Source organism: Chiloscyllium plagiosum, chromosome 5 (assembly GCF_004010195.1).
Source record: "Chiloscyllium plagiosum isolate BGI_BamShark_2017 chromosome 5, ASM401019v2, whole genome shotgun sequence".
In the NCBI taxonomy this organism is placed as follows: domain Eukaryota; kingdom Metazoa; phylum Chordata; class Chondrichthyes; order Orectolobiformes; family Hemiscylliidae; genus Chiloscyllium; species Chiloscyllium plagiosum.
In genome coordinates, this window is record NC_057714.1 from 78,229,890 (window position 1) to 78,257,278 (window position 27,389).

Here is a 27,389-nt window from a genome sequence, read left to right on the forward strand (position 1 = left end):
CTCTCTTTAGGTCTTTCCTGGCTACCTTGTAACCCTCAAGCGCCCTAACTGAGCCTTCACATCTCATTCTAACATAAGCTTTCTTCCTCTTGACCAGAGACTCCACTTCCTTCATAAACCACGGCTCCCGCGCTCTACAGCTTCCTCCCTGCCTGACAGGTACATACTTATCTAGGACACTCAGGAGCTTTTCCTCGAATAAGCTCCACATTTCTAATGTGCCCAGCCCCTGCAGTTTCCTTCCCCATCCTATGCTTCCTAAATCTTGCCTAATCTCATCGTAATTGTGGGCGGCACGGTGGCACAGTGGTTAGCACTGCTGCCTCACAGCGCCAGAGACCCGGATTCAATTCCCGCCTCAGGCGAATGACTGTGTGGTGTTTGCACATTCTCCCTGTGTCTGCGTGGTTTTTCACTGGGTGCTCCGGTTTCCCTCCCACAGTCCAAAAATGTGCGGGTTAGGTGAATTGGCCATGCTAAATTGCCTGTAGTGTTAGGTGAAGGGGTAAATGTAGGGGAATGGGTCTGGGTGGGTTGCGCTTCGGCAGGTTGGTGTGGACTTGTTGGGCCGAAGGGCCTGTTTCCACACTGTTAGTAATCTAATTGCCTTTTCCCCAGCAGTAACTCTTGCCCAGTGGTATACACCAATCCCTTTCTATCACTAAAGTAAACATAACAGAATTGTGATCGCTATCAAAGTGCTCACCTACTTCCAAGGTTCCAACTAGGTTGTAGGAGAGGCAGGTGAACCTCTGCCTCACCTGGAAGGACTGTTTGGGGCCCTAGATGGAGGTGAGGCAGATGGTATGCCAGCAGGTGTTGCATCTTTTACAGTTGCACGAGAAGATAGGGGAGTGTCTGGCATGAACCAAGGAATGACGAAGTGAGCGGTCTTTGTGGAAGGCAGAGAGGGATGGGATGGGGAAGATATTCTTCGTGATGGGGTCTAGTTGAAGATGGCAGAAGTGCTTAAGGATGATAGATTGGATGTGGAGACTGATGGGGTGGTAGGTGAGGACAAGTGGTCCCTGTCTTTTTTACGTTTAGAGTGGGGGGGCATTTAGAGCAGTGGAACAGGAAATGGAGGAGGTGCAGGTGGATGGCTGTCAGGATAACAGAGGGGGGAAAGCACATTGTTCAAAATAGGTGGGCACCTGAGATGCCAGACAGCTCCTCATCCAAGCAGATGCAACGGAGATGAAGGAATTGGGAAAACGGGATAGAGTTCTCACAGGATATGAGTAGGAGGAAGCTAAGTCCACCTAGTTATGGGAGTCTATAGGTTTACAGTACATGTCCATCAGTAGTCTATTGCTGGAGATGGAAACAAAGAGGTCAAGAAACAGGAGGGAGGTGTCCAAGATAGAGCATGTGAATATAAGGGCAGGTTGGAATTTATTGGCGAAGGCAGTTTACTGCTCCTAGTTCAGCCTGGGTGCAGGATGTACTGACGCAGTCATCGATGTAATGGCAGAAGAGCTGGGGAATTGTGCTCGTGTAGGTACTGAAGAGGGACTGTTTGACGTAGCTGACGAACAGGCAGGCATAGCTGGGACCCATGCAGGTGCCCATGGCCACCCCTGGGTTTGAAGGAAATGGAAAGAGTTGAAGGAAAAGTTATTGAGGGTGAGGATTAATTCGGTGAGGCGGAGCAGGGTATTGGTGGAAGGGGACTGGATGTGAACAGGCCATACTGTCTACCTGTGTTCACCTATCACTACCTCAACACTCCACACCCAAAACCCTCCCCCAGCCCTCCTTTATCTGCAGCTCCCCTCACCCCCCAGTTCTGAAGAAGGGTTTTAACTGAAACGTTGACTTCTCTACCTCCTGATATTGCCTGGATTGATGTGTTCTTCCAGCCTGAAACACAGAGTGTGATCAGGCTTCAAGAGTCACTGAATGTACACTCAAATCAACAGAATGGTTTTCTTTTCTCATACATTTTAGTATATTAAAGAAATCTCCTCACACCTATGACTCCAGCAGCTCAGTTTCTAATGTTTTTTGACTAGCACCCAAAGCTAGCTCTCAGTTAATGTTTTTTAATTCATTCACAGGATGAGGACATCGCTGGCTGGACTCATCCCTAATTGCCCAGATGACAGTTAAAAGTCAACCACATTGCTGTGGGTCTGGAGTCACATGTCAACCAGATCAGGTTAAGGATGGCAGATTTCCTTCCCAGGTGAACCTGATGGGGTTTTCTTGCCCTCGTGATAATTGACAATGGTTTCATGGCCAGCATTGCGCTCTTAATTCCAGGATTTTTTTAATTGAACCCAGATCCCCAGAACATTACTTTTGTTTCTGGATGAACAATCCAATGACAATACCATCATCTCCCCAGTTAAATCTTAAAAATTGTTTGCACTTTCTGCCATACTGCAAATTAGGAAGAACTACAAGAGAGAAAATAAATAAGTTAAAGATTTCAAATTTACTTTGGAAAGCAAAATGGCTAACAAACATAGCAGCTTTTACTTGTTAAAACATGCCAAGCCACCTTCAAAAGCACTATTCAAAAACCACACAAAAGGAGCAAATACCTGAGAACTTGCTGCCTACCTATTCTACTCTTAAGCCACACATCACATTGACCTGGAATTATATTGTCATTTCATCAGTATCACTGGTCACAAACTTGGAACTCCTTTTCTAAGAGCACTGACAGTCCCTATACTGCTTGGACGAAACAATTCGCCAACATGTTCTCAAGAGCAATAAATTCTAGTCTTGCCAACAATACTCACAGTCCATGAGAATAATTAGCATAATAAAACAAATATTGATTACTTATGACAAATCTTTACTCAAAATAATGTTCAATTGTCTATATACACAAGCTAAAGTTTATTGCCGCTCTAGCATAAATTGCAGTGTGTGGGTGCATCATTACAACAGTATCCAGTGCAACAGGTCCGAAGAAACCAGAAAATCCCGGGAAACTGGACATTTTAGTCAGCATTATAGACTGTGTCAAGGAAAATGACCAAAAAGGAATTTTAAGAATAATTTTCTTTATCAATATGATTTAACTCTGTTTCTCCCACCTCATTAAGATTGAAAGATTTTCAAACCAACATTGAAAACTTTTGCAATATTCCAGCAATACAGGATGCAAACAAAAACTCAGGTTTACAACAGACATACATTTCAGCAGACAATACTTTTAGAATCTTACCGAACACAAGAATTAGGGAATGGCTTGGGCTGCCCTGATGTTTCAGGCCTCCCAAGCAAAATAGAACAGGAAAACAGTTTTAGATTAGCAGCTTGAAGGTGATAACATTTTGGTCTGTCTCCATCCACTGACCCAAAAGTGACTGCTCAGTAATCCTTGAATACCTCTGAATGACCTATTGAAAACCTCAAGCATTTCCTCTATCACTTGGCAGGATTGAATTTGGCAACTATTTGGAAATATGTCATCTAATTGTCATAATTCACATGGCACTTAGAGTCAATAGAGATGTGCAGCTCGGAAACAGGCCCTTCGGTCCAACTCATCCATGCCAACAAGATATCCTCAGATTAATCTAATCACATTTGCCAGCACTTGGCCCATATCACTCTAAACTCTTACTATTCATGTACTCTATAAAGGTTACCCCTCAGCCTCTGACACTCCAGAAAAAAAAACACTCCTAGTCTATTCAGCCTCTCCCTATAGCTCAAATTCTCTGACCCTGGCAACGTCCTTGTAAATCTTTTCTGAACACATTCAAGTTTCACAACATCCTTCCTATGGAAAGGAGACCAGAATTGCACACAATATTCCAAAAGCGGCTAACCAGTGTCTTGTACAAGCACAACATGACCTCCCAAGTCCTGTACTCAATGTTTTAACCATTAAAGGAAAATATACTAAGAGTCTTCCTCACTATTCTATCTGAGACTCCACTTTCAAGGAACTATGAGCCTGCACTCCAAGGTCTCTCTGTTCAGCAACACTCTCCAGAAGCTTACAATTAAGTATATAAGTCGTGCCCTGATTTGTCTTTCCAAGGTGCATCTAAATGCACTTATCTAAATTAATCTAAATTTATCTAAATTAAATTTAGATAATCTAAATTTATCTAAATTAAACTCCACCTGCCACTCCTCAAGCCCATTGGCCCATCTGATCAAGATGCCATTGTAATCGGAGGTAACCTTCTTCGTTGTTCACTACACCTCCAATTTTGGTGTCATCTGCAAACTTACCAACTGTATCTCCTATGTTCACATCCAAATCATTTGTATAAGTGACAAAACTCAATAGGCCTAGCACCGATCCTTGTGGCACACCGCTGGTAACAGGCCTCCATTTTGAAAAGCAACCCTTCACCACCACCTATCTTTTACCTTCCAGACAGCTCTGTATCCAAGTGGCTAGTTCTCCCTGTATTCCACGTGATCTAACCTTGCTAACCACTCTACCATCAGAAACCTCGCTGAAAGCCTTACTGAAGTCCATACAGATCACATCCACCGCTCTGCCCTCAGCAATCCTCTTTGTTACTTCTTCAAAAAACTCAATCAAGTTCATGAGACATGATTTCCCACACCCGAAGCTATGTTGACCATCCCTAATCAGTCCTTGCCTTTCTAAATGCACGTAAATACTGTCAGATTCACTGGTTCCTGGCTTTTCCTTACCCCTTTCTTAAATAGTGGCACCATATTAGCCACCTCCAGCCTTCTGGCACTTCAAATATCTCGCCAAGGGCCCAGCAATCACTTCCCTAGCTTCCCACAGAGTCCTAGAGTACACCTGATCAGGTCCTGGGGATTTATCCACTTCTATGTACTTTAAGGCATCCAGCATCTCCTCCTCTGTAATATGGATGTCACCATCTATTTCCCCACATTCTGTCTGTCCCATGTCCTTCTCCACAGTAAACACTGATGCAAAATACTTGCTTAGTATCCCCTCCATCTCCTGTGGTTCTTCGCTGATCTTTAAGGGGCCTATTCTCTCCCTAGTTACCCTTTTGTCCTGAATGTTTGATTCTCCTTAACTCTATCTACCGAAGCTACCTCATGTCGCCTTTTTACCGTCCTGATTTCCCTCTTAATTCCTGCTGCGTTTATACTCCAAGGATCTGGATGTAGGTTTGCTCTCTGAGCTGGAAGGTTCATTTCCAGACATTTCATCACCCTACTAGAGAACGTCTTCAGTGGGCTTCAGGCGAAACACTGCTGATAATTCCTGCTGTCTATTTATATTTTTGGGTTTCTTTGGATTGGTGATGTCATTTCCTGTGGTGAAGTCACTTCCTGTTCTTTTTCTCAGGGGTGGTAGATGGGCCCTACCTCAATGTGTTTGTTGATGGCATTCCAACCGGATCTCTGTGCTTCTAGGACTTCTTGTGCGTGTCTTTGTTCGGCTTGTCCGAGGGTGGATGCGTTGGCCCAGTCAAAGTGGTATCCTTTCTTATCTGTATGTAAGGGTACTAGTGAGAGAGGGTCATGTCGTTTTGTAGCTAGTTGGTGTTCATGTGCATTCCAACCGGAACTCTGTGCTTCTAGGACTTCTTGTGCGTGTCTTTGTTCGGCTTGTCCGAGGGTGGATGCGTCGGCCCAGTCAAAGTGGTATCCTTTCTTATCTGTATGTAAGGGTACTAGTGAGAGAGGGTCATGTCGTTTTGTAGCTAGTTGGTGTTCATGTATCCTGGCGGCTAGTTTTCTGCCTGTTTGTCCAATGTAGTGTTTGTTGCTGCCCTACTACGATATAGTTGAGGCTAGTAGAGTGACAAAACATCTAGAAATGAACCTTCCAGCTCAGTGAGCAAACCTACATCCAGAACCTCAATCGGAGCTACAAATCTTCCAAAAACCCACTAAGACTCTAAGAATTCACTCAATTTCTGCTGTCTATACCTGACATATGCTTCCTTCTTTTTCTGAACCAAATAGAGTCCTAGAGATGTACAGAATAGAAACAGACGCTTCAGTCCAACCCATCCATGCCGACCAGATATCCCAACCCAATCTAGTCCCACCTGCCAGCACCCTGCCCATATCCCTCCAAACCCTTCCTATTCATATATCCATTCAAATGCCTCTTAAATGTTGCAATTGTTCCAGCCTCCACCACTTCCTCTGGCAGCTCATTCCATACACGTACCACCTTGTGTGTGAAAACGTTGCCCGTTGGATCTCTTTTATATCTTTCCCCTCTCACCCTAAACCTACACCCTCTAGTTCTGGACTCCCCGACCCCAGGGAAAAGACTTTGCATATTTACCCTATCCATGCCCCTCATAATTTTGTAAACCTCTTCAGCCTGTTCAGCCTCTCCCTATAGCTCAAATCCTCCAACCCTGGCAACATCCTTGTAAATCTTTTCTGAACCCTTTTAAGTTTCCCAACATCTTTCCAATAGGAAGGAGACCAGAATTGCACGCAATATTCCAACAGTGGCCTAACCAATGTCCTGTACAGCCACAAAATGATCTCCCTCTGACCAATAAAAGAAAGCATACCAAACGCCTTCTTCACCATCCTATCTACCTGCGACTCCACTTTCAAGGTGCTGTGAACCTGCACTCCAAGGTCGCTTTGTTCAGCAACACTCCCTAGGACCTTTCCATGAAGTGGATAAGTCCTGCTAAGATTTGCCTTCCCAAAATGCAACACCTTGCATTTATCTGAATTAAACTCCATCTGCCACCTCTCTGCCCATTGGCCCATCTGGTACAGATCCTGTTGTAATCTGCGGTAACCCTCTTCACTGTCCACTACACCTTCAATTTTGGTGTCATCTACAAATTTACTAACTATACCTCTTGTGCTCGCATCCAAATCATTTATGAAAATGACTAAAAGTAGAGGACCCAGCACCGATCCTTGTGGCACTCCACTGGGTCACAGGCCTCCAGTCTGAAAAAGAACCCTCCACCACCACCCTCTGTCTTCTATCTTTGAGCCAGAGCAATTCCTACACCTACCAGCCTTGCCTTTCACCCGAACAGGGAATATATTGTCTCTGGACTCTCGTTATCTCATTTTTGAAGGCTTCCCATTTTCCAGCTGTCCTTTCACTTGCGAACATCCACACCCAATCAGCTTTTGAAAGTTCTTGCCTAATACCATTAAAATCAATCTTCTTCCAATTTAGAATTTAAACTTTTAGATCATGTCTAACCTTTCCCATCACTATTTTAAAACTAATAGAATTATGGTCGCTGGCCCCAAAGTGCTCCCCCGCTGACACCTCAGTCACTTGCCCTGCCTTACTTCCTAAGAGTAGGTGAAGTTTTCCATCTTCTCTAGTAAGGTACATCCACATACTGAATCTGAAAATTTTCTTGTACACACTGAACAAATTCCTTTCATCCATACCCTTAACACTATGACAGTCCCAGTCAACGTTTCGAAAGTTAAAATCTCCTATCATTACCACCCTATTATTCTCACAGGTAACAGATCTCCCACAAATCTGTTTCTCAATTTCCCGCTGACTATTGTGTTTGGTGGGGGGGGGTCCACAGTACAATCCAAATAAGCTGACCTGCATTTTCTTATTTCTCAGTCCCACCCAAGTGACTTTCCTGGACGTATTCCACGCAACATCCTCCTTAATTACAGCCGTAACGTTATCCCTTATTAAAAACGCCACTCTCCTCCTCCCTTGCCCCCCTTTTCTATCATTCCATTGCATTAGTATCCTGGAACATTAAGCTGTCAGTCCAGCCCATCCCTGAGCCACATCTTTGTAATTGCTATGATATTCCAGTAGAGAAAGTGAGGACTGCAGATGCTGGAGATCAGAGCTGAAAATGTGTTGCTGGAAAAGCGCAACAGGTCAGGTAGCATCCAAGGAGCAGGAGAATCGACGTTTATATTCCAGTATCTAACCATGCCTGGAGTTCATCTGCCTTCCCTATTAGGCCTCTTGGATTGAAATAAATGCAGTTTAATTTACCTTGCTCTCTGCTTTGTTCCTGCCCACCCAGACTGTTTGACTTGCTCCTTTCCCGAACTGTACCAGTCTCAGACTGATCTCTTTCCTTACTGATTTCCGCCCCCCCTACAACTTACTGGTTTAAATTCCCCCCAAGCAGCTCTAGCAAATCTGCCATGCCACAGGTGACTTTTGCACTACCTACCTGTCTAAATGCCAGACTACTCAGACCTCTTGGCATCATAGTAGCCCACAAACCCACCAAAACACTAAAACAGCAGCTAATGAACTTGAAGGACCCTGCACAGACAAGCAAAACTAATGTCATTTACAAAATACCTTGCAAGAACTGTAACAAACATTACATTGGACAGGCAGAAAACTTGCCACCAGGATACATGAACATCAACTAATCACAAAAAGGCATGACCCTCTCTCACTAGTATCCTTACATACAGATGAGGAAGGACACCACTTCTGACTGGGACAGCACATCCATCCTAGGAAAAGCCAAACAGAGACACATGCGAGAATTCATAGATACATGGCCTTCCAACCAGAACTCTATCAACAAACACATTGACTTGGATCCTATTTATCACCCCTTGAGAAAAAGAACAGGAAATGACATCACCAACCCAAGGAAACTTCAACACATAAATAATAAGCAGGCCATACCACCAGCGCTTCATCCAGAGGTTCACTGATGATGTTACCTAGTGCGGTGATGCAATGTCTGAAACCGAACCTTCCAATTCAGTGAGCAAACCTACTTCCAGACACAGAATTTATACCAAAAAACCTGTTTTGCTATAAATTCTGCGTCTTATGGTCCTGCTCCTCAACCACCTGATGAAGAAGCAGCGCATCAAAAGCTAGTGTCTCCAAATAAACCTGTTGGACTATAACCTAGTGTTGTGTAACTTTAAACTTTATCCACTCTAGTCCAACACTGGCTCCTCCAAATCATGCTCTAAAAACACTGCTTCAGGATCAATTATAAACTATGTTTTATATTTTTAAATTTTAATCAAGATACAGATCCCAATAAAACATAAAACCAAAAAAATCCACTTTACACACTATTCAAAAAGACAGCTAGGTTACATTTAAAAACCGTGGACTTATTTGTTCTCGCGCAGTGAGCCCTCCCACACACGCTCCGCCAAAGTCAGCTGTGAATTTCGACATTTGTTAATTTTTCTTAGGTGCACTCTGATGTCCAGAAACACAAACAGCAAAGGCAGTAGCTGTGCAGATTCACTGCTGTGTGTCAGACAGCAGTGTAGGTTTCTTTCTCTGTCTCACTTAACAGGTGGTCCCTGCCTTTGTTCTCTTCCTCCTTTTCAAAGTGCCGATGTTTTGATAATTTTTTTTCCCCAAAGTTCCAAAACAATGCTTATAAAACAGTAATTACTACTCCTAGAATTCAAGGAAATCACCTCTAACACCTAAAGTACCTCAAAAAAAAAAGGAGCAGCTTACAGCCACAGTTTTTTCCCATCCTCCATCTTACCTAGATCAAATGGATATGGAGGGCTGTAGTGGCTGGGTCGTGAAGGATGGCCAAGGCAAGGATAAACAGTTCTCTAATCAACAAGAGAATCAAGGGTTATGGGGAATCGGCAAGAAAGGGGAGTAGAGTATTATCAGATCAGTTATGTTCTCTGTAAATGGTGGAGCAGATGTGTTGAACCGAATGGTCTGCTTCTGCTCCTACATCTTATGTTCTTAAAAACACGCAATTGATCAAACTGTTACATATTGAAACAAACACACACATTCCTACTAAAAACTAAAGTTAAAATTCCAGAGGAAATTTGCAAATCAATGTATATTAATAGAACCATGTAAAAACTTGAATGGAGTTTTTTAAACAATGGGACAAATGCCAAGGAGAGTGATAATGTGACATATTACTAATACAGATTTATATTTTTTAGAATATTAGCAATGTAGAAGTCAGCAATATTTTTCACTAAAACTCTTCCACATCCACATCAACTTACCAGTTGTTTCTCAAAGTATATCGACCAAACCACAGCATAATGGCCCACAGTCAGAATAATGAAGAGGAGCAGAGAAAGCTCCACATTACTCATCTTCCTCACTCTCCGGTAGTAGAAAACAGGCTGTCTCCAATCCGGCAGGCCATTTTTCAAAACTTCATCATATCTGAAAACAGAAATTTGTTTTTCTTAAAAAGGGAATTGTGGATTAAAAATATTATCCCTTCAATTATTTTGGAAATTATGTCAATTGCTTAATATTCAAGTTTCTTTTGCAAACTGAAAAGTTATAGTCCATTCACCTTCGTAAGAATTTCATCCAAGAATTAAAGTGCATTTAAGAAACTGTGCTGAAGATTGCCTTTTATTCAACAATTTATTACCAAAACAATAATTATTAGTTCCACTAATATATTATTGTTATGGATGTTAAGCGCTACATTTAATGCAAATTTTACCAACTTCTATTTACAAAAGGAAAATCATGTCAATTTCATTAAAAATGAAATCAGTGTGGAATACAAGAATGCTCATTTATTCCACTAGTGAGGAAAGCTCCATTAACTCTCATGAGACATTACGTTGACAGGAGAAATAAAATGGAGAAGCTGTAGTTTCTGGGTATATTGTCGCACAAGGAAAATACAGATGGTTTAAATCTAAGTTCTAACAAGATGGTGAATGTGTTACTCCACGGGTACAGGTTCTTGAGAATGACTAATGTTAAATGTGTTTGCAACTCCTGGCCATGCATGTGCACCTCCTAGTGGCTGGATGAAGAACAGTATGATCTACTATTTTGAAGCAAGTTACGTACACAACAAATTTTGGTTCAGGATGATAAATGTCCTGAAATGTATTCTTTTTAAACTGGATCCTGAGATATTCAAAGATAGATATTATTACCAGCAGTTCTTCCATGACATTGCTCAAGGTAAGTCTGTGTATCAGGTATTTCATTATGGGCAAGATGCAACATTACCTTGCAATATTGTTCATCACCCACAGCTTTGTATATTTATTAATGCAAACACAATTTGCCTGACAGATAGCACAAAGATAGGTGGTAGTGTTGAAAAAGCAGGAAGACTGTAGAAGGGCTTGGTCAGGATAGGAGAGTGGACAAAGAAGTGACAGAAGAAATAAAATGTTGGAAAGTGTGAAGTTATGCATTTAGGTACAAAGAATCAAGAGTAGATTATTTTCTAAATAGGTAAAGGGTGAAGCACAAATGGTCTTGGAATTCCTAGCTAAGAATTCTCTTAAGGTTTTCTTCATGAAGAATACCACCTCATTTTCCGCTTAGAGACCCTACAGCCGTCCGGACGCAATGTCAATTTCAGTACTTTTATGGCCTGAATTCACTCATGCCCATAAGACCATGAGGCAAAGGAGCAAAAATTAGGCCAATCAGCCTATCAAGTCTGCTCTGTCATTCACTCAAGGCTGATAAGTTTCTCAACCCCATTCTCCCACTTTCTCCCCATAGGTTCTTGATTGTCAAGGGGGATCAAGAGTTATCTATCTCAGTCTTAAATATACTCAATGATCTGGTCTCCACAGCCTTCTGTGGCAATGATTTCCATACATTCACCACTCTCTGCCTAAAGAAGTTTCCCTTTATCGAAGGCTATGCCCTCAGGTCCTAGTCTCTCCTACCAATAGGAACATCTTCCCTACATCTACTCTGAAACATACAGAATACTGAATGGCCTGGACAACTGGATCCCCCTCGTCCTTCTAAACTCCATCGAATATAAATCCAGAGTCCTCAAATGTTCCTCATATGTTCAACTTTTCATTCCTGGGACCATTCTCGTGAACCTCCTCTGAGCACACTCCAGGACCAGTGCATTCTTCCTGAGATATGGGGCCCAAAACTGAGCAAAACACTCCAAATTTGGTCTGACATGAGCCTTCTGGAACATCAGAAGTACATCCCTCCTTTTATATTCCTATGTCCTAGCCCCCCTTACCACACACATCAGGCCTTGTTATCACGTAGTCTGCCATTACACACTATTATGGGAGAAGCCAGTTCTGGACTGGGGTGGACAAAGTTAGAAATCACACACCACCAGGTTATAGTCCAACTGGTTTATTTGGAAGCACTAGCTTTTTGAGCACTGCTTCTTCATCAGGTGATTGTGGAGTATAAGATCATGAGACACAGAATTTACAGCAAAAGATTACAGTGTTATGCACTGATATATTGAACAAACCTGGATTGTTAAGTATTTCATCTTATAGAATGCAGGTTTCGCTTCATTAATGTGCAAATCCCAGCACTTCTTTTAAGTCTCGAGATAACTTAAGGTTTTATAACAAAAGGTGATAGCTCAGCTCAGACAATGCATTAATGATGCAAGGTCAAAGTCTGTCTGTATACCAATCTTGACTCAAGATGGATTGAGATGGATCAAGTACTAGTAGAGTAATATTTGCAATACTAGCCATGATTGCACAATAAGGATTAGATTAGCTACAGAAACAGATATGGAGAAATCTAGATAAAGCAGAGGTTGACCACCAACACTCCCCCACGCCCGCTCTGAGAACTAAAACCAAGACACCCAAACAGGAACACCTTGTCCCATAATCTGGGAAAGGAGTGTGAAAAACAGTATAACCTGCTTTTCAGCAACTTCTAGTGATTAAACTAGTGTCAGAGATTTATTTTAAGTCAACAAACAACAATTTATTTATCTAACTCTTAACAGTGAAGAAGTTAATTAAACTATTAACAAACCAAATAAATCCCTTCTAACTACTAACTGTTCACGAGTAAAGCTAGATACTAATGGTATGCTATTCCAATAAACAGGAGTCCCATTCAACTATAAAAAATAGATTTTAGTCTCTCAAAATTACAGCCAGATTGTGTCTTTTGGAATGTTGTGTGCCTTCGCCGTTGATTCTTCTGCCAGGAATATTAACTAGTTGTGTCGTTGGTACCATTGTTATTTAATGGTGCTTTGTCTAAAACAGAGACGTCTGCAAGAGCCAGTGATTCTCCCTTGAGAGCTGAGGGCCATTAGCTCTGGGTCTTTGTCCAAGTGCCCCCTTCTTTTATACCCTTGATGACGTATCAATATTTCTTACAATAGGATTGGTCCTATGTTGTCAAAACCATCAGTCTTAAATGTAATAGGATTTTGGTATCTAAGTACCTGGTTCAAACTGATTGGCTAAAGTGAAAAGCCAGTTTTCTTGGTAAAAAGTAAAGCGTGGCCTGCTAACTGCACGACCTTTCAATACACATGTTTCAATTCTGGTGCTCTCTGTGTACTTGCAACCTTTCAAGCTGCTGCTCACAGATATCCATTTTAATCTCTAAGCACAGAAAAAGCACGATACTTTAAAGGGACTGTGCAATGCTTTTCCCCTCCCACCACTTTACAAACATTGAATTCTAACTTCTTGCCCCTCAATCTCCAAGTATTCTACCTAACGTCACAACAAAAAGAGTAATTTTATTTTGTCTTGGCATCATTGACTTGGCCAACATTTACTGCCATCCCTAATTTGCCCAGAGAGCAGTTAAGAGTATTGCTGAGAGTCTGGAATTACATGCAGGCCAGACCAGTTAAGTATGACTGTTTCCTTCCCTAAAGAACATCAGTGAACCAGATTTTTTTTTCCCTGGGGGCGACACGGTAGCACAGTGGTTAGCACTGCTGCCTCACAGCGCCAGAGACCCGGGTTCAATTCCCCGCCTCAGGCAACTCTGTGTGGAGTTTGCACATTCTCCGTGTCTGCGTGGGTTTCCTCCGGGTGCTCCGGTTTCCTCCCACAATCCAAAAAAGTGTGCAGGTTAGGTGAATTGGCCATGCTAAAATTGCTGGTAGTGTTAGGTGAAGGGATAAATGTAGGGGAATGTGTCTGGGTGGGTTGCGCTTCGGTGGGTCGGTGTGGACTTGTTGGGCTGAAGGGCCTGTTTCCACACTATAAGCAATCTAAAAACAAAAAAAGAAATCAAATCTGCTTCATGGTCATTATTAGACTCTTAAATCCAGATTTTTAATTGAATACAAACTCCATGATCTGCCGTGGTTGGATTTGAACCCAGGTTTTCAGATCATTGTCGGGCCTCTGGGTTAACAGTCTAGCAAAATTACCATTCTATCCCATCCTTCTTGATTGGTCGTGAACCATCTTCAAACTTTGACCAATTTCCATATTAAGATAGTGCATTACTTTGAGATAATGACGTTCCCAAAATCCTCCTGCCTTGGTTCATCTACACATTAAAATTCAACAGTTGTTGGTGCTTGAATCATCTGTGTGAGCAGTATCTATCACATTCTTGTCTGTGCCTTCTATGTGGTTGAAAAGGTATGGGGAGTCAGGAGAAGAGTCATTTGCTTGAGAATATTCTCTGACTTGGTCTTGTAGCAACAATATGCAGCTGATGCTGTTCATTTTCTGAACAATGATGGCTCACACCCAAAGATGATGAAAAGCCAACACACCAAAACTTTGAGAGGCTACCCTGCCTCTCAAAAAAAAAGGAGGGGGGGTGGCGTTGCTAATTAGAAATGGTATAATGGCTGCAGAAAAGCAGTTCGAGGGGGATCTGCCTTTGGAGGTAGTATGGGCTGAAGTCAGAAATAGGAAAGGAGCAGTCACCTTGTCGGGTGTTTACTATAGGCCCCCCAATAGCAGCAGAGATGTGGAGAAACAGATTGGGAAACAGATTTTGGAAAGGTGCAGAAGCCACAGGGTAGTAGTCATGGGCAATTTCAACTTCCCAAATATTGATTGGAAGCTCTTTAGATCAAGTAGATTGGACGGAGTGGTGTTTGTGCGATGTGTCCAAGAAGCTTTTCTAACTCAGTACGTAGATTGCCCGACCAGAGGGGAGGCCATATTGGATTTGGTACTTGGTAAAGAACCGGGACAAGTGATGGGCTTGTTAGCGGGTGAGCATTTTGGTGATGGTGACCACAATTCTGTGACTTTCACCTTGGTTATGGAGAGAGATAGATGCGTGCAACAGGGCAGGTTTTACAATTGGGAGAAGGGTAAATACGATGCTGCAAGACAGGATCTGAGGAGCATAAATTGGGAGCACAGGCTGTCAGAGAAGGATGTCGTTCAAATGTGGAACTTTTTCAAGGAACAGATACGACGTGTCCTTGATATGTATGTACCTGTCAGGCAGGAAAGAGATGGTCGAATCCGAGGAGAAGGAGAGTCAACATTTTGGGCATAAGCTCTTTATTCCTAATGAAGGGTTAATGCCCAAAACGTTGACTCTCCTGCTCCTCAGATGCTGCCTGATGTGCTTTGCTTTTCCAGTGCCACACTTTTCGATTCTGACTCTCCAGCATCCGCAATCCTCACTTTCTCCTATCACTATACCAGTCAATCGATGATTTATTGGCGGGAATTTTAACCACTGAAAAAAGCTGGGGGAGTGCTGTTGTTGGGTGGATCATCAGAAGTTAAAATCCTTCACCTCAAAAACAATGCACTCTGGTTTTGATGGAAGAAAGGCTATTCCCAAGGAGTTGGGATTCTCATCGACAATGAAGAAATAGTGAGAAAAGGTTAATGTGTAATTTTTGGGATAGAATATCCCATGGGTTGCTTGGGGATCCTTGCATTTCCTGATAACGACATCAACGATCCAGATCTTAGCATGCGTGGGGCAATTCCATAATTGGCGGATATCATAAAACCAGGACGAATTATAAGTTGTGAGAGCAGTGAGGAACATCAAAAGGACACTGACAAGTTGGTGGGGTCAGCAGATAAGTGGCAGATGAAGTTCAATGTCGAAGAGTGTAGTTTATACACTTTGGTATAAAGAACATAGAATATAGAACAGCACAGCACAGGAACAGGCCCAATGGTCCACGCTGTCTGTGCCAACTATGATATCAAATCTTTGCATCCTCTTTACTCAAGGGAGAGGTCTCAGGGGGCTAGAGAATATCCAACATTATTCTTTTGTTTAAGGAGGGCACTGGGGATAATCCAGAAAATTGCAGGCCTGTGAGCCATCCATTATTGGGAAGGAAATTATTGGACAAGTTTCTTAGGGATAAGATTTACTCACATTTGGAAATATATGGATTTATTAGAGATAGGCAACAAGGCTTTGTGTGGGGAAGGTCTGGAAGGACAAATAAGAATACGGAATACAGGGTTAACGGTAGGATTCTTAGTAAGGTGGAGGAGCAGAGGGATCTTGGGGTCTATGTTCATAGATCTTTGAAAGTTGCCACTCAGGTGGATAGAGCTTGTAAGAAGGCCTATGGTGTATTAGTGTTCATTAGCAGAGGGATTGAATTCAAGAGTCATGAGGTGATGTTGCAGCTGTATAGAACCTTGGTAAGGCCACATTTGGAGTACTGTGTGCAGTTCTGGTCACCTCATTTTAGGAAAAATGTGGAAGCTTTGGAGAGGGTGCAGAGGAGATTTACCAGGATGTTGCCTGGAATGGAGAGTAGGTCGAAAGTGCTAGGCCTTTTCTCATTGGAACGGCAAAGGATGGGGGGTGACTTGATAGAGGTTTATAAGATGATCAGGGGAATAGATAGGGTAGACAGTCAGAGACGTTTTCCCCGGGTACAACAGAATGTTACAAGGGGACATAAATTTAAGGTGAAGGGTGGAAAGTATGGGGGGGGGATGTCAGGGGTAGGTCCTTTACCCAGAGAGTGATGGGGGCATGGAATGCGCTGCCTATGGGAGTGGCAGAGTCAAAATCATTGGTGACCTTTAAGTGGCAATTGGATAGATACGTAGATAGGTGCTTAAGCTAGGACAAATGTTCGGCACAACATCGTGGGCCAAAGGGCCTGTTCTGTGCTGTACTGTTCTATGTTCTATGTTCTATATCAGCAGGCAGCAGGGCCAGGACTTGGGACTTTTTACACGACCTTGGTCTCAATATCAAATCTCCACAACACATCCAAACCACACAAACATCTCTGCATCTTCCTCACAGTTCACCCTTCCATCCAGCTTTGTGTTGCCTAAAAGCTTAGAGATCTCACGTTTAGTACGCCCATCTAAATAATGAATACAAATGTGAATAGCTGGGGTCCAAGCACTGATCCCAGCTGTACCCTACTACCTGTCAGAAAAAAAGACTAATTCCTACTCTGTTTCCAGTCTGCCAGAAGGGAGTTCACCTTGCCTTCTAACACAGGAAATTACAGCATATTTTGTAAATATTTTAAAAATTGAGGGCAAAAAAAAAGTCCTGTTTAAAACAGGTGACAAAATCTGTACTTGAAATGGACCAGTGCAACTATGTTGGATCAGTGAGTATAGAAAATGTCCCAAGCTCTTGCCGAAGTCATCTTCAAAGATATGACAACAGCAAGTCAACAAATACCACATACACACCAACATTTAATTTCCTCCTCCTCCATCCAGCAACACGTAAACAACTTCTGCAGTCCTAGCCCCTCCAATGTGCAAAACTGCTCAGCCCCTAGCAAAATTAATGCACCAAAATTCAAAATATACATTAAGACAGTCTTTTCACTCACTACATATCCAGCAGTTTCCCATTAGCCTTTATTTTGTGCTAGGCCTATTATTTTGTGAGATGTGTAGAATTAGTATAAAATTAGCTATGCTGCACACCACAGCAAAACATCCAAGTATAATTACTGTAAAATTTGCTATTAAACTAGAGTCTGGGAGGTGATTCCAGCCAGGCACACAGTTCAGGAACAATTGACAGCAATCAACATTTTCATTATTGCTAAGAAAACAAACTCACCAGAAATCAATTACATATTCGAAAAGTAGTTAAAAAGCTATTGATAACATTTTGAGTCACAAAGATTTTATTCATACTGAAGTGTGCCCAAAATGCAGTAAAATTGAGAGACATGCAGTCCATATTTAAAATGAACCTTTGGCTTTGAATCATGACATACTGTAAAGGTTTCCCAAAATATTTCTTTTTATGAGCATTGCCATCTGTGTTCACTTAACACATTCAATTCTTTTTTAATTGAGCTTTTACTACTACTTTATAATAATAAGGTTCCCAAATGGCTCAGCAATATTATTCAGGAGGTATTTGAGCCAATGACTAAAGAAGCATTTTGAATTAGATGCTAAAAAGAGGCCCAGTCTGTCCTCTTAGCAGTACATTAAAAAAATGCAATGATACTATTCAAATAAAAAATTAGAAAGCATTGTACAGGTCAATATTTATTTTTTTCACCAACATCATTTTTTTAAAAAATCTAATTATTACCTCTTTGATGTTTTTAGAATTTGGTTGTGTTCAAACTGGCTGTCACTTCTCACATAGCAGTAGTGACACTCCACTTCAAAAGTAGTTCTTTGGCTGTGAAACACTTTAGGACATCCAGGTTGTGTAAAAGAAAAGGCTTGTTTCTCCCTTCGGAAAGCATCAGGCTCAATCATTATTCATATAGAGTTAAATGATCTGGCTAAATATTTTGCTTCATTCTTTCAAGAGATGTGGACATTGCTGGCAAGGCCAGAATTTGTTGCAATTCTGAGTTGCCCTTTAACTGAGTGATTTGCTGGGGTTATTTCAGAGGGTTGTTAAGAATCAATCACAATGCTATGGGTCTGGAAGCACATAGTCCATTTGATTAAGAATGGTAGATTTTCTGCTGTAAAGGATATTACATGTGTTAAGGTTGACTGTAGTACCCCAAAGTGTGATAGGAACTGGAACAGATTAACAAGGAAAGTTATCCAGAGTTTCTACTGGTAACCAACATCAAACAACCCATGCTAAAAGTGCATGTTGGGCACAACAAATGAAGCAGGAGCAGGATAAGCCCTTAAATCTGCCAACATTAGATTGACAAAACACACCTATATTGGAATAAAGAACAATACTGCACAGCAGAAAGACATTAGACCATCCAGTCTGCCCCAGGTCTTTCAATGTTTCAACTAATCCCACTCTCGTGCACAATCAAGTGCAATCACTTGGGCAGGGTATCAGTCATAGTCATAGAGCTATAGAGATCTACAGAACTACAAAAGGCCTTCGGCCTATTGAGATTGTGCCAGTCACAAACAACTAACTATTTTAATCCCATTTTTCTGCATCTGGCCCATAGCCTTGAATGTCCTGGCATTGCAAGCGTAGTTCTAAATACTCAGTCATAAGCACGGAAAGAGAGCCTTCGGTCTAATCAGTCCATGCCTAACATAATCCCAAACTAAATTAGCACCACCTGGCTGTTCCTGGCCCATATCCCTCCAAACCTACCCAATTCATGTATCTATTCCAAATGTTTTTTAAAAAATGTTATGAGAGATTTTGCCACTACCACCTTTACAGACAATAAGTTCTAGATTCTCAATATCTCTGAGTGAAAGAATTTTTCATACCCCTTTTAAACCTCCCGTCACTTGCCTTAAATCTATGTCCCCAATTATTGATCCCTCCACCAATGGGGAAGTTTCTTCCTGTCTACCTTGTCTATGCCCCTCAAAATTTTGTGCATTTCAATTATGTCCTCCCTCAGTCTCCTCTGCTTCAAAAAAAACATGCCCAGTCTACAGAGTAGTAATGAAAGGGAGTTTCTCAAAATGGAGAACTGTGGTCAGTGGTGTTCCACAGGGATCTGTGCTGGGCCACTGTTGTTTGTGATATACATAAATCTGGAGGAGGGTGTAGGTGGTCTCATTAGCAAGTTTGTAGATGACACTAAGATTGGAGAAGTAGCAGATACTGAAGGGGGCTGTCAGTGAATACAGCAAAATATAGATAGATTGGAGAGTTGGGCAGAGAAATGACAGATGGAGTTCAATCCGGACAAATGCAAGGTGATGGACTTTGGAAGATCCAATTCAAGAGCAAACTATACAGTAAATGGAAAAGTCCTGGAGAAAATTGATGGACAGAGAGATCTGGGTGTTCAGGTTCATTGTACACTGAAGGTGGCAACGCAGGTCAATAGCGTGGTCAAGAAGGCATATGGCATGCTTTCCTTTATCGGACAAGGTATGGAGTACAAGAGTTGGCAGGTCATATTACATTTGTACAAGATTTTGGTTTAGCCACATTTGGAACACTGTGCACAGTTCTGCATGCCACAATATCAAAAGAATGTGGATGCTTTGGAAAGGGTGCACAGGAGGATCACCAGGATGTTGCCTGGTATGGAGAGCACTAGCTATGAAGAGAGGTTGAGTTGATTAGGGTTGAAAAGACGCAAGTTGAGGGGAGACTGAATTGAAGTCTACAAAATCCTGAGAGGTATGGAATGGGTGGATAGCAAGAAGCTTTTTCCCAGTGGGTGGGGGATTCAATTACTAGGAGTCACGAGTTCAAAGTGAGATAGGAAAAGTTTAAGGGAGATATGTGTGGAATGTTCTTTACGCAGAGAATGGTAGATGCCTGGAAAGCGTTGCCAGCGGAGGTGGTAGAGGCGGGCTCAATAGCATCATTTAAGATGTATACAGATGGATACATGAATGGATAGGGAGCACAGGGATACAGGAAATAGGCAACAGGTTTAGATAGAGGATCTGGATTGGCACAGGCTTGGAGGGCCAAAGGGCCTGTTCCTGTGCTGTAAATTTTCTTTATTCTTTGCTCTTGTCTGTCTAATCTTCCATAAATAAATGTCGCTAGCCCAAGCAACATCCTGGTAAAGCACCTCCACAATCTCTCCAGGGTTAGCACATCCCTCCTACAGGACCATAAGTAGTAGGAATAGGATAAGACAATTCAGCCCCTTGAGTTTACTGCGCCATTCATGGTAGATCCAATATTCATCATACCCATCTTCCTGCATTTTCCCAATCACAGCCTTGAAAGTACAAGGACTCTATCCTTACTCTGGTGAAGAGATCCAAAGAGTTCAACCCTCAGAAGAAATTCCTCATCTCAGTCTTAAACTGGTGTCCTTTTATTCTGGTCCTAAACTCTCCCATTAGGGGAAACATCCTCTCAGCATTTATTTTCATTAAATTTATTATTATCACATGTACAGAGATACAGTGAAAAGTATATGTTTTGCATGTTAACAGACAAATCATACTTTATACAATTACATCAGGCTCTGTCAAGCACCTTAAGAATCTTATTTTGAATAGAGTTTAGAAAAACGAGGAGATATCAATGAATAGAGTCTCATCCGGTTTAGGCATTGCTCATCCCTCCATACCAGGGATCGTCCTAGTGAATCTTATTTGAACTGCCTCCAATGCAACAATCCCTTTCCATAAATAAGTAGACCTAAACTGCTCATAGTTCTCCAGATGTGGTCTTACTAGCACCTTTGAAAGTTGCAAAGTTAAAAATCACACAACACCAGGTTATAGTCCAACAGGTTTAATTGGAAGCACACTAGCTTTCGGAGCGACGCTCCTTCATCAGGTGAGGAGTGTCGCTCCGAACGCAATTGTGCTTCCAATTAAACCTGTTGGACTATAACCTGGTGTTGTGTGATTTTTAATTTTATACACCCCAGTCCAACACCAGCATCTCCGAATCTTGAAAGTTGCAGCAAGACTCTGTTATATAAACTCTTTATATATAAATGATTTGAATGCGAGCATTAGAGATATAATTAGTATGTTTGCAGATGACACCAAAAGTGGAGGTGTAATGGACAGTGAAGGAGGTTATCTCACATTACAACAGGATCTTGACCAGATGGACCAATGAGGAATACAGGTGGAATTTAATTTAGATTAATGCGAGATGCTGCATTTTGGGAAAGCAAATCTTAGCAGGACTTATACACTTAATGGCAAGATCCTAGGGAGTGTTGCTGAACAAAGACACCTTGAAGTACAGGTTCATAGCTCCTTGAAACTGGAGTCGCAGGCAGATAGGATAGTAAAGAAGGCATTTGGTATGCTTTCCTTTATTGGTAAGAGTATTGAGTCCAGGAGTTGGGAGGTCATATTGCGGCTGCACAGGACATTGGTTAGGCCACTTTTGGACTAGTGTGTGCAATTCTGATCTCCTTCCTATCAGGAAGATGTTGTGAAACTTGAAAGGGTTCAGAAAGGAATTACAAAGGTGTTGCCAGGATTTGAGCTATAGGGAGAGGTTGAATAGGCTCGGGCTGTTTTCCCTGGAGTGTCAGAGGATGAGGGGTGACCTTGGTTTATAAAATTATGAGGGGTATGGATAGGATAAATAGACAAGATTTTTTTTTCCTGGGGTGGGGGAGTTCAGAACTAGAGGGCATAGGTTTAGGGTGAGGGGGGGGAAGATATAAAAGGAACCTAAGGGGCAACATTTTCACACAGAGGGTGGTACATGTATGGAATGAGCTGCCAGAAGAAGTGGTGGAGACTGGTTCAATTGCAACATTTAAAAAGGCATCCGGATGGGTATATGAAGAGGAAGGGTTTGGAAGGATATGGGCCGAGTGTTGGCAGATGGGACTAGATTGGGTTGGGATATCTGGTCGCATGGACGAGTTGGACCAAAGGGTCTGTGTCCGTGCTGTATATCTCTAGGACTCTTATACTCCAATTCCTTCAAAATAAAAGGCCAACATTCCATTCGTCTTCTTGATTACCTGTCGCACCTGTGTGCTTCATGTACAAGTACCCCCAAAACAGTTTATGTTGCAACTTTTCTCCCTTCCAAAATGAATAACTTCACATTTTTCCACATAATACTCCATTTGCCAACTTTTTGCCCACTTACTTAAGCTATCAATATCTCACAGTAAACGGTTTGTATCCCTCTCTCAACCTATCTTTCCACTTTTTTTTAATGTCCTCTGAAAATTTGGCTGCAGTACATTCACTCCCCACCCCCGCCCCCCATGTCATTAATATATAATGTAAACTGTGGTCCCAATGCTGATCCCTGTGGAATTGCACTGGCTGCAGGTGAGAAATTGAAAAATAGCTCCTTAATCCAACTTGTTGTTTGGTGCTCACGAGCCCAATCTTCTATCCATGCCATTATACCACCAACATCATGGGCTCTTTAAGACTTAACTTTTTGAGGATCTTGTCAAAAACCTCAAAGTCCAAATACAACACATCTATTGGTTTTCTTCTATCCATTAGAGTTGAGATAATACTTTTCCAAGCTTAAATGTTAGGCTAAATCAGTCTGTAGTGACCCCTTTTGCCTTACTCTCTTTTTGAATAGGAGTGTCACATTAGCAGTTCTTCAATTCTCTGGCACTTCTCCACAATCCGGAATTTTTGGCAAATTACAACCAATTCATCTACTATTTCCAGAGCTCTCTCTTTTTGGATCCTTGGATGCAATTCATCTGGCTAACAAACATATCTCTCTTTTGTCCCATATGTTTGATATGACTTCTCGCGTGACGATACTAGATTCCACCCCCCTTCAGTACTAATGGAATGTTCAAAGTATCTTCCACCATGGTTATATAGTTACTTCTTTGAAAAATTCAAATCAAGTTGGTCAGACAAAACCATGCTGACTGTTCTTGATCGATCCTCGATTCTCCAAGCAGAAATTAACTCTGTCCCTCAAATGGCTTACAATAATTTCCCACCGTAGTGGTTATAGTTTCCTGGTTTATCTCTTGCTCCCTTCTCATGTGACTATACCCCTATTCACTATCTTCCAATCTGTAGCACATCTCCTACAGCCAGGGAAGAATTGAACATTTTTGCCAACACCCCTGCTGTTTCCTCCCTTGCCTCATAACAGATTGGATACATTTCACCTTACCCTGGAGATGTATCTATTTTTAAGCTTACCATACCATTCAAATCTCCTCTCTGTCTATGCTAATTTCTTTAATTGTATCACAGACCTTCTCCCTGATTTCTATATCCACATTGCCCCTCTCACAAGTGAACACCAATACAAAGTATTTATTTAAAATCTCACTTATGTGCTATAGCCTCTACACAAAATTTACCACTGGAGTCCTTAACTTGACTCTACTCTTTCCCTAGTCATCCGGTTATCCTTAATGTACTTGTAAAATAACTTTGGGATTTTCCTTCATTTTACCTGCCATTATTCTTTCATGCCCTGTTTTTGCTTTCTTGATAATCTTTTAAGTTTCCCCTTGCATATTCTACTATTTTGAGTCCTTGGTGTCTGCCATAAGCCTCCCTTTTTCTCTATATCCAATTCTGGATATCTCTCAATATTCAAAGTTCACAGGATTTGCTTGTCCAATATTTGGTCTTTATTAGAACATGCTACCCCTGTACTCTTCCTATTTTCTTTTTGAATGCATTCCACTGTTCTGACACAGATTTACCTAGAAATATTGGCTCCCAGTCCATTCTGGTCAAATCGTACCATATCTGATCTTAAGATTAACTGTCCCCCAGTTGAGAACTTTGATTTCATGCCCATTCCATCCAAGTTTTGAATGTAACAGAGTTATGATCACTGCCTGCAAATGCTCTCCCACTGATACTTCAACCACTTGCCCAGTTACATTACCAAAAATTAAGGCCAGGACTGCCCCCCTCTTGTAGGGCCTTCAATACACTGGCTTAAGAATGCTTTTCTGGATGTACTTTAAACATTCTGCTCACTCTAAACATTTCACACTACAACTACCCTAATTAATACATACAGTACTGATTGAAGTTCCTCAATTATTTTCACTGTTATGACGGCAATTAACTTGCATGTAAATGATAACAAATATTCTAGAAAAAAATTGAGAATAGAATAGATTTTAACAGCTAAAATACATACTTTCGCCTCCAAACTAATAGGTTAAAAATACCTTAAATTAAATAAAAATCTTAAAATGTGTTCATACACTAAAAGAAAACATCTCTTAAGTATGTCATTATTTTCTGCAACAACCAACGAAAGTTTGAGATCAAGTCTAGTTGTTAGAGCTAAAGCGATCAAAGGGCATGGAAAGGATGTGAGAACAGAGTACTGAAAGTAAGTTTGCTTGTGGAGCTGCAAGGCTCATTTTCAGACATTTTGTCACCATACAAGTTAACATCATCAGTGAACCTCCTGTGAAGCGCTGGTGTTATGTTCCACTTTCTATTTATGTGTTTAGGTTTCCTTGGGTTGGTGATGTCATTTCCTGCACTGGTGATGTCATTCCTGTTCTTTTTCTCAGAGGGTGGTAAATGGGGTCCAAATCAATGTGTTTGTTGATAGACTTCCGATTGGAATGCCATGCTTCAACGAATTCTCGTGCAAGTCTTGGGTTGGCATGTCCTAGGGTGGATGTGTTGGCCTAGTCGAAGTACTGTCCTTCCTCATCTGTATGTAAGAATACTAGTGAGAGAGGGTCATGTCTTTTCGTGGCTAGTTGATGTTCATGTATCCGAGTGGCTAGTTTTCTACCTGTTTGTCGAATGTAGTGTTTGTTACGGTTCTTGCAAGGTATTTTGTAAATGACACTTGTTTTGTTTGTTATCTGTACAGGGTCTTTCAAGTTCATTAGCTGCTGTTTTAGTGCATTGATGGGTTTGTGGGCTACCATGATGTCAAGAGGTCTGAGAAGTCTGGCAGTCATTTCCAAGATGTTTCTGGGCACATTTTATCTGCTTGTTTGGGTTTGTTGCTGAGAAATCGGTGGACTGTGTTCATTGGGTACCCGTTCTTTTTGGATATGCTACATAGGTGATTTTCCTCTGATCGTCATAGTTCCTCTGAGCTGCAATCTGAGGTGGCTCATTGAAATAACATTCTAATGCAGCTTTGTAGGTGGGTGCTAGGATGATTGCTTCTGTAGTTCAGTATTTGGTCCATGTTACAACACGGGGTAAACTCTCCTGCTTAATTTAAACCAGCGACACAGAAAAGATTTATCCCGTGCAATAATCTGTGAAAATGAGAGACGCCAAGAGCTATTTAAAGTAAAAATTAAAGAATGTTATTTCTTAAAGTATAACAAATAATTAACTAACAACTATTTACAACTCCTTCCTCTAACCTATCTTTCACCTTCTCCTTCTACAATACTAGTCCGATATAACTCCCGATTAAGATTTACAAAACAAAACTTCTTGTCTCAAAACCAGGCAGCTTTCGGTTCTTCTCTGTATTCCGGACTTCTTTTCTATTTCTTGGGGATTCTGCTTCACAGGTTACTGATCGATGAAGGTACCTTTAAGAGAGCTATTCTCTGGGCATTTTGCAGATGCTGTTGGCTGAGCAGTTCTCCTCCCAACTGATCAGTTTCCGTCAGTCTTATACCCCCATAGCGTCAGATTGTGTCATTGGTTTTTAAGATTGTCAATATACTAAATTCAAACTGGATTGAAGTTTGGTATTTTTTGGGATATAATTTATACTGACTGGCCTAATTCAAATCTGTTTTTGTCTCCAGGCAACCAGCTACCCAGTAACTGGACCACATGTTATATTGTACCTTATTGAAAACATTTGGTACTGTCACTGCTAGCTTTTAACTCTCTTAAAGGTAAAGTACACCTACATCTTCATAGCAGTCTGTATGTGTTGTTTTCCTGTAGACACTGGTTTGAAGTTCCCCATTGACTGCTCTCCTGTGAATCTTGGAACGGCAGTTTGTTGTTGTTTTCCTCCTCTTTTGTGAATTTTATGCCAGTAAAGGTATTATTGATGGTCTTGAAAGTTTCCTGTAATTTGTTTCATTTAGTGATGACAAAAGGTGTCATCCACAGGGTACCAAGTCAGATGAACAGCCATGATTGTATTGAATTCTGAGCAAGCTTAAAGGGCTGAATGGCCTAATCCAGCTCCTATTTTATAGGAGCTGTTACTGTTAAAAAAAATCAACAAGGCACAACAAAAAGATGAAAAGACATTCTATTGTAGCAAAGAACCAATCTGTTCCTTTTCACAGATTTAACTTATACTGGATGAAAACTAAAATAAATTTTAAGTAGTATTCTGATTGAAAACAAATTCACGAGACTGATTGATAAAAGCAAAACACAGTAGAGCTGGAAATCTGAAATAAAGTGCTAGTGAAATGCAACAGGTCTGCCAGCAGCCATGGAGAGAGAGAGAGAGCGTTAATGGGCTCGGAGGAGTTGGAACAAGAGAGGTGTTGAGACCTGGAGCACAACAGAGCATGATCTTGTTGAGCTGCACAGTATACTTGAAGGACTAAATTACTCACCCCTGCAGCTATTTCTTGCACACTAATGGATCTACATGCTGCACATAATTTAATAGTCAAAATTTCCTCCTGACATTTCACATTTAAAACCCAAATGTTCCCTTCAATTTTACTTTGCTTTGCTTTATTCTAGATAGAATTGACTTTTAAGAATAGATCATTCAGCCCTTCCAGGCTGTTCCACCAGTCAATAACCTAAGCATTCTGAACCAACTTCTAAGTCTAGATGGTGTTTAGGCAGTGCTAGCAGCCACCTGAAATGTGTATTAACTAAAATATTCAAATAGGTGTCGGAGGGCACCTGTGGTGTGGTGGTAGTATCCTGATGTCTGAATCAGGAGGCCTGGGTTCAAGTCCCATGTGCTCCTGATGTGTGTAATAACATTTCTGGCAGGTGCATTCAAAAATGTCTCAAGTAAGTATCCTGTCTTTGATTTAGCAATTTTTCAGAAAACCAAAGTCAGC

The 27,389-nt window shown here is 41.4% G+C and overlaps 1 protein-coding gene across 3 annotated transcripts in view; it reads right to left on the reverse strand.

Moving 5' to 3' along the window:
- Positions 1 to 27,389, reverse strand: part of dnajc1 (DnaJ (Hsp40) homolog, subfamily C, member 1) — a 242,884-nt gene that overhangs the window by 132,462 nt on the left and 83,033 nt on the right. For 2 of the 3 annotated variants that reach the window (XM_043690433.1, XM_043690435.1), the window contains one exon: positions 9,901 to 10,066. In XM_043690433.1, coding sequence (XP_043546368.1) covers positions 9,901 to 10,066 — 166 coding nt within the window. Of the gene's footprint in view, positions 1 to 9,900; positions 10,067 to 10,202; positions 10,235 to 27,389 lie in introns of those variants that run through there. The other variant, XM_043690434.1, reaches the window with a different exon arrangement.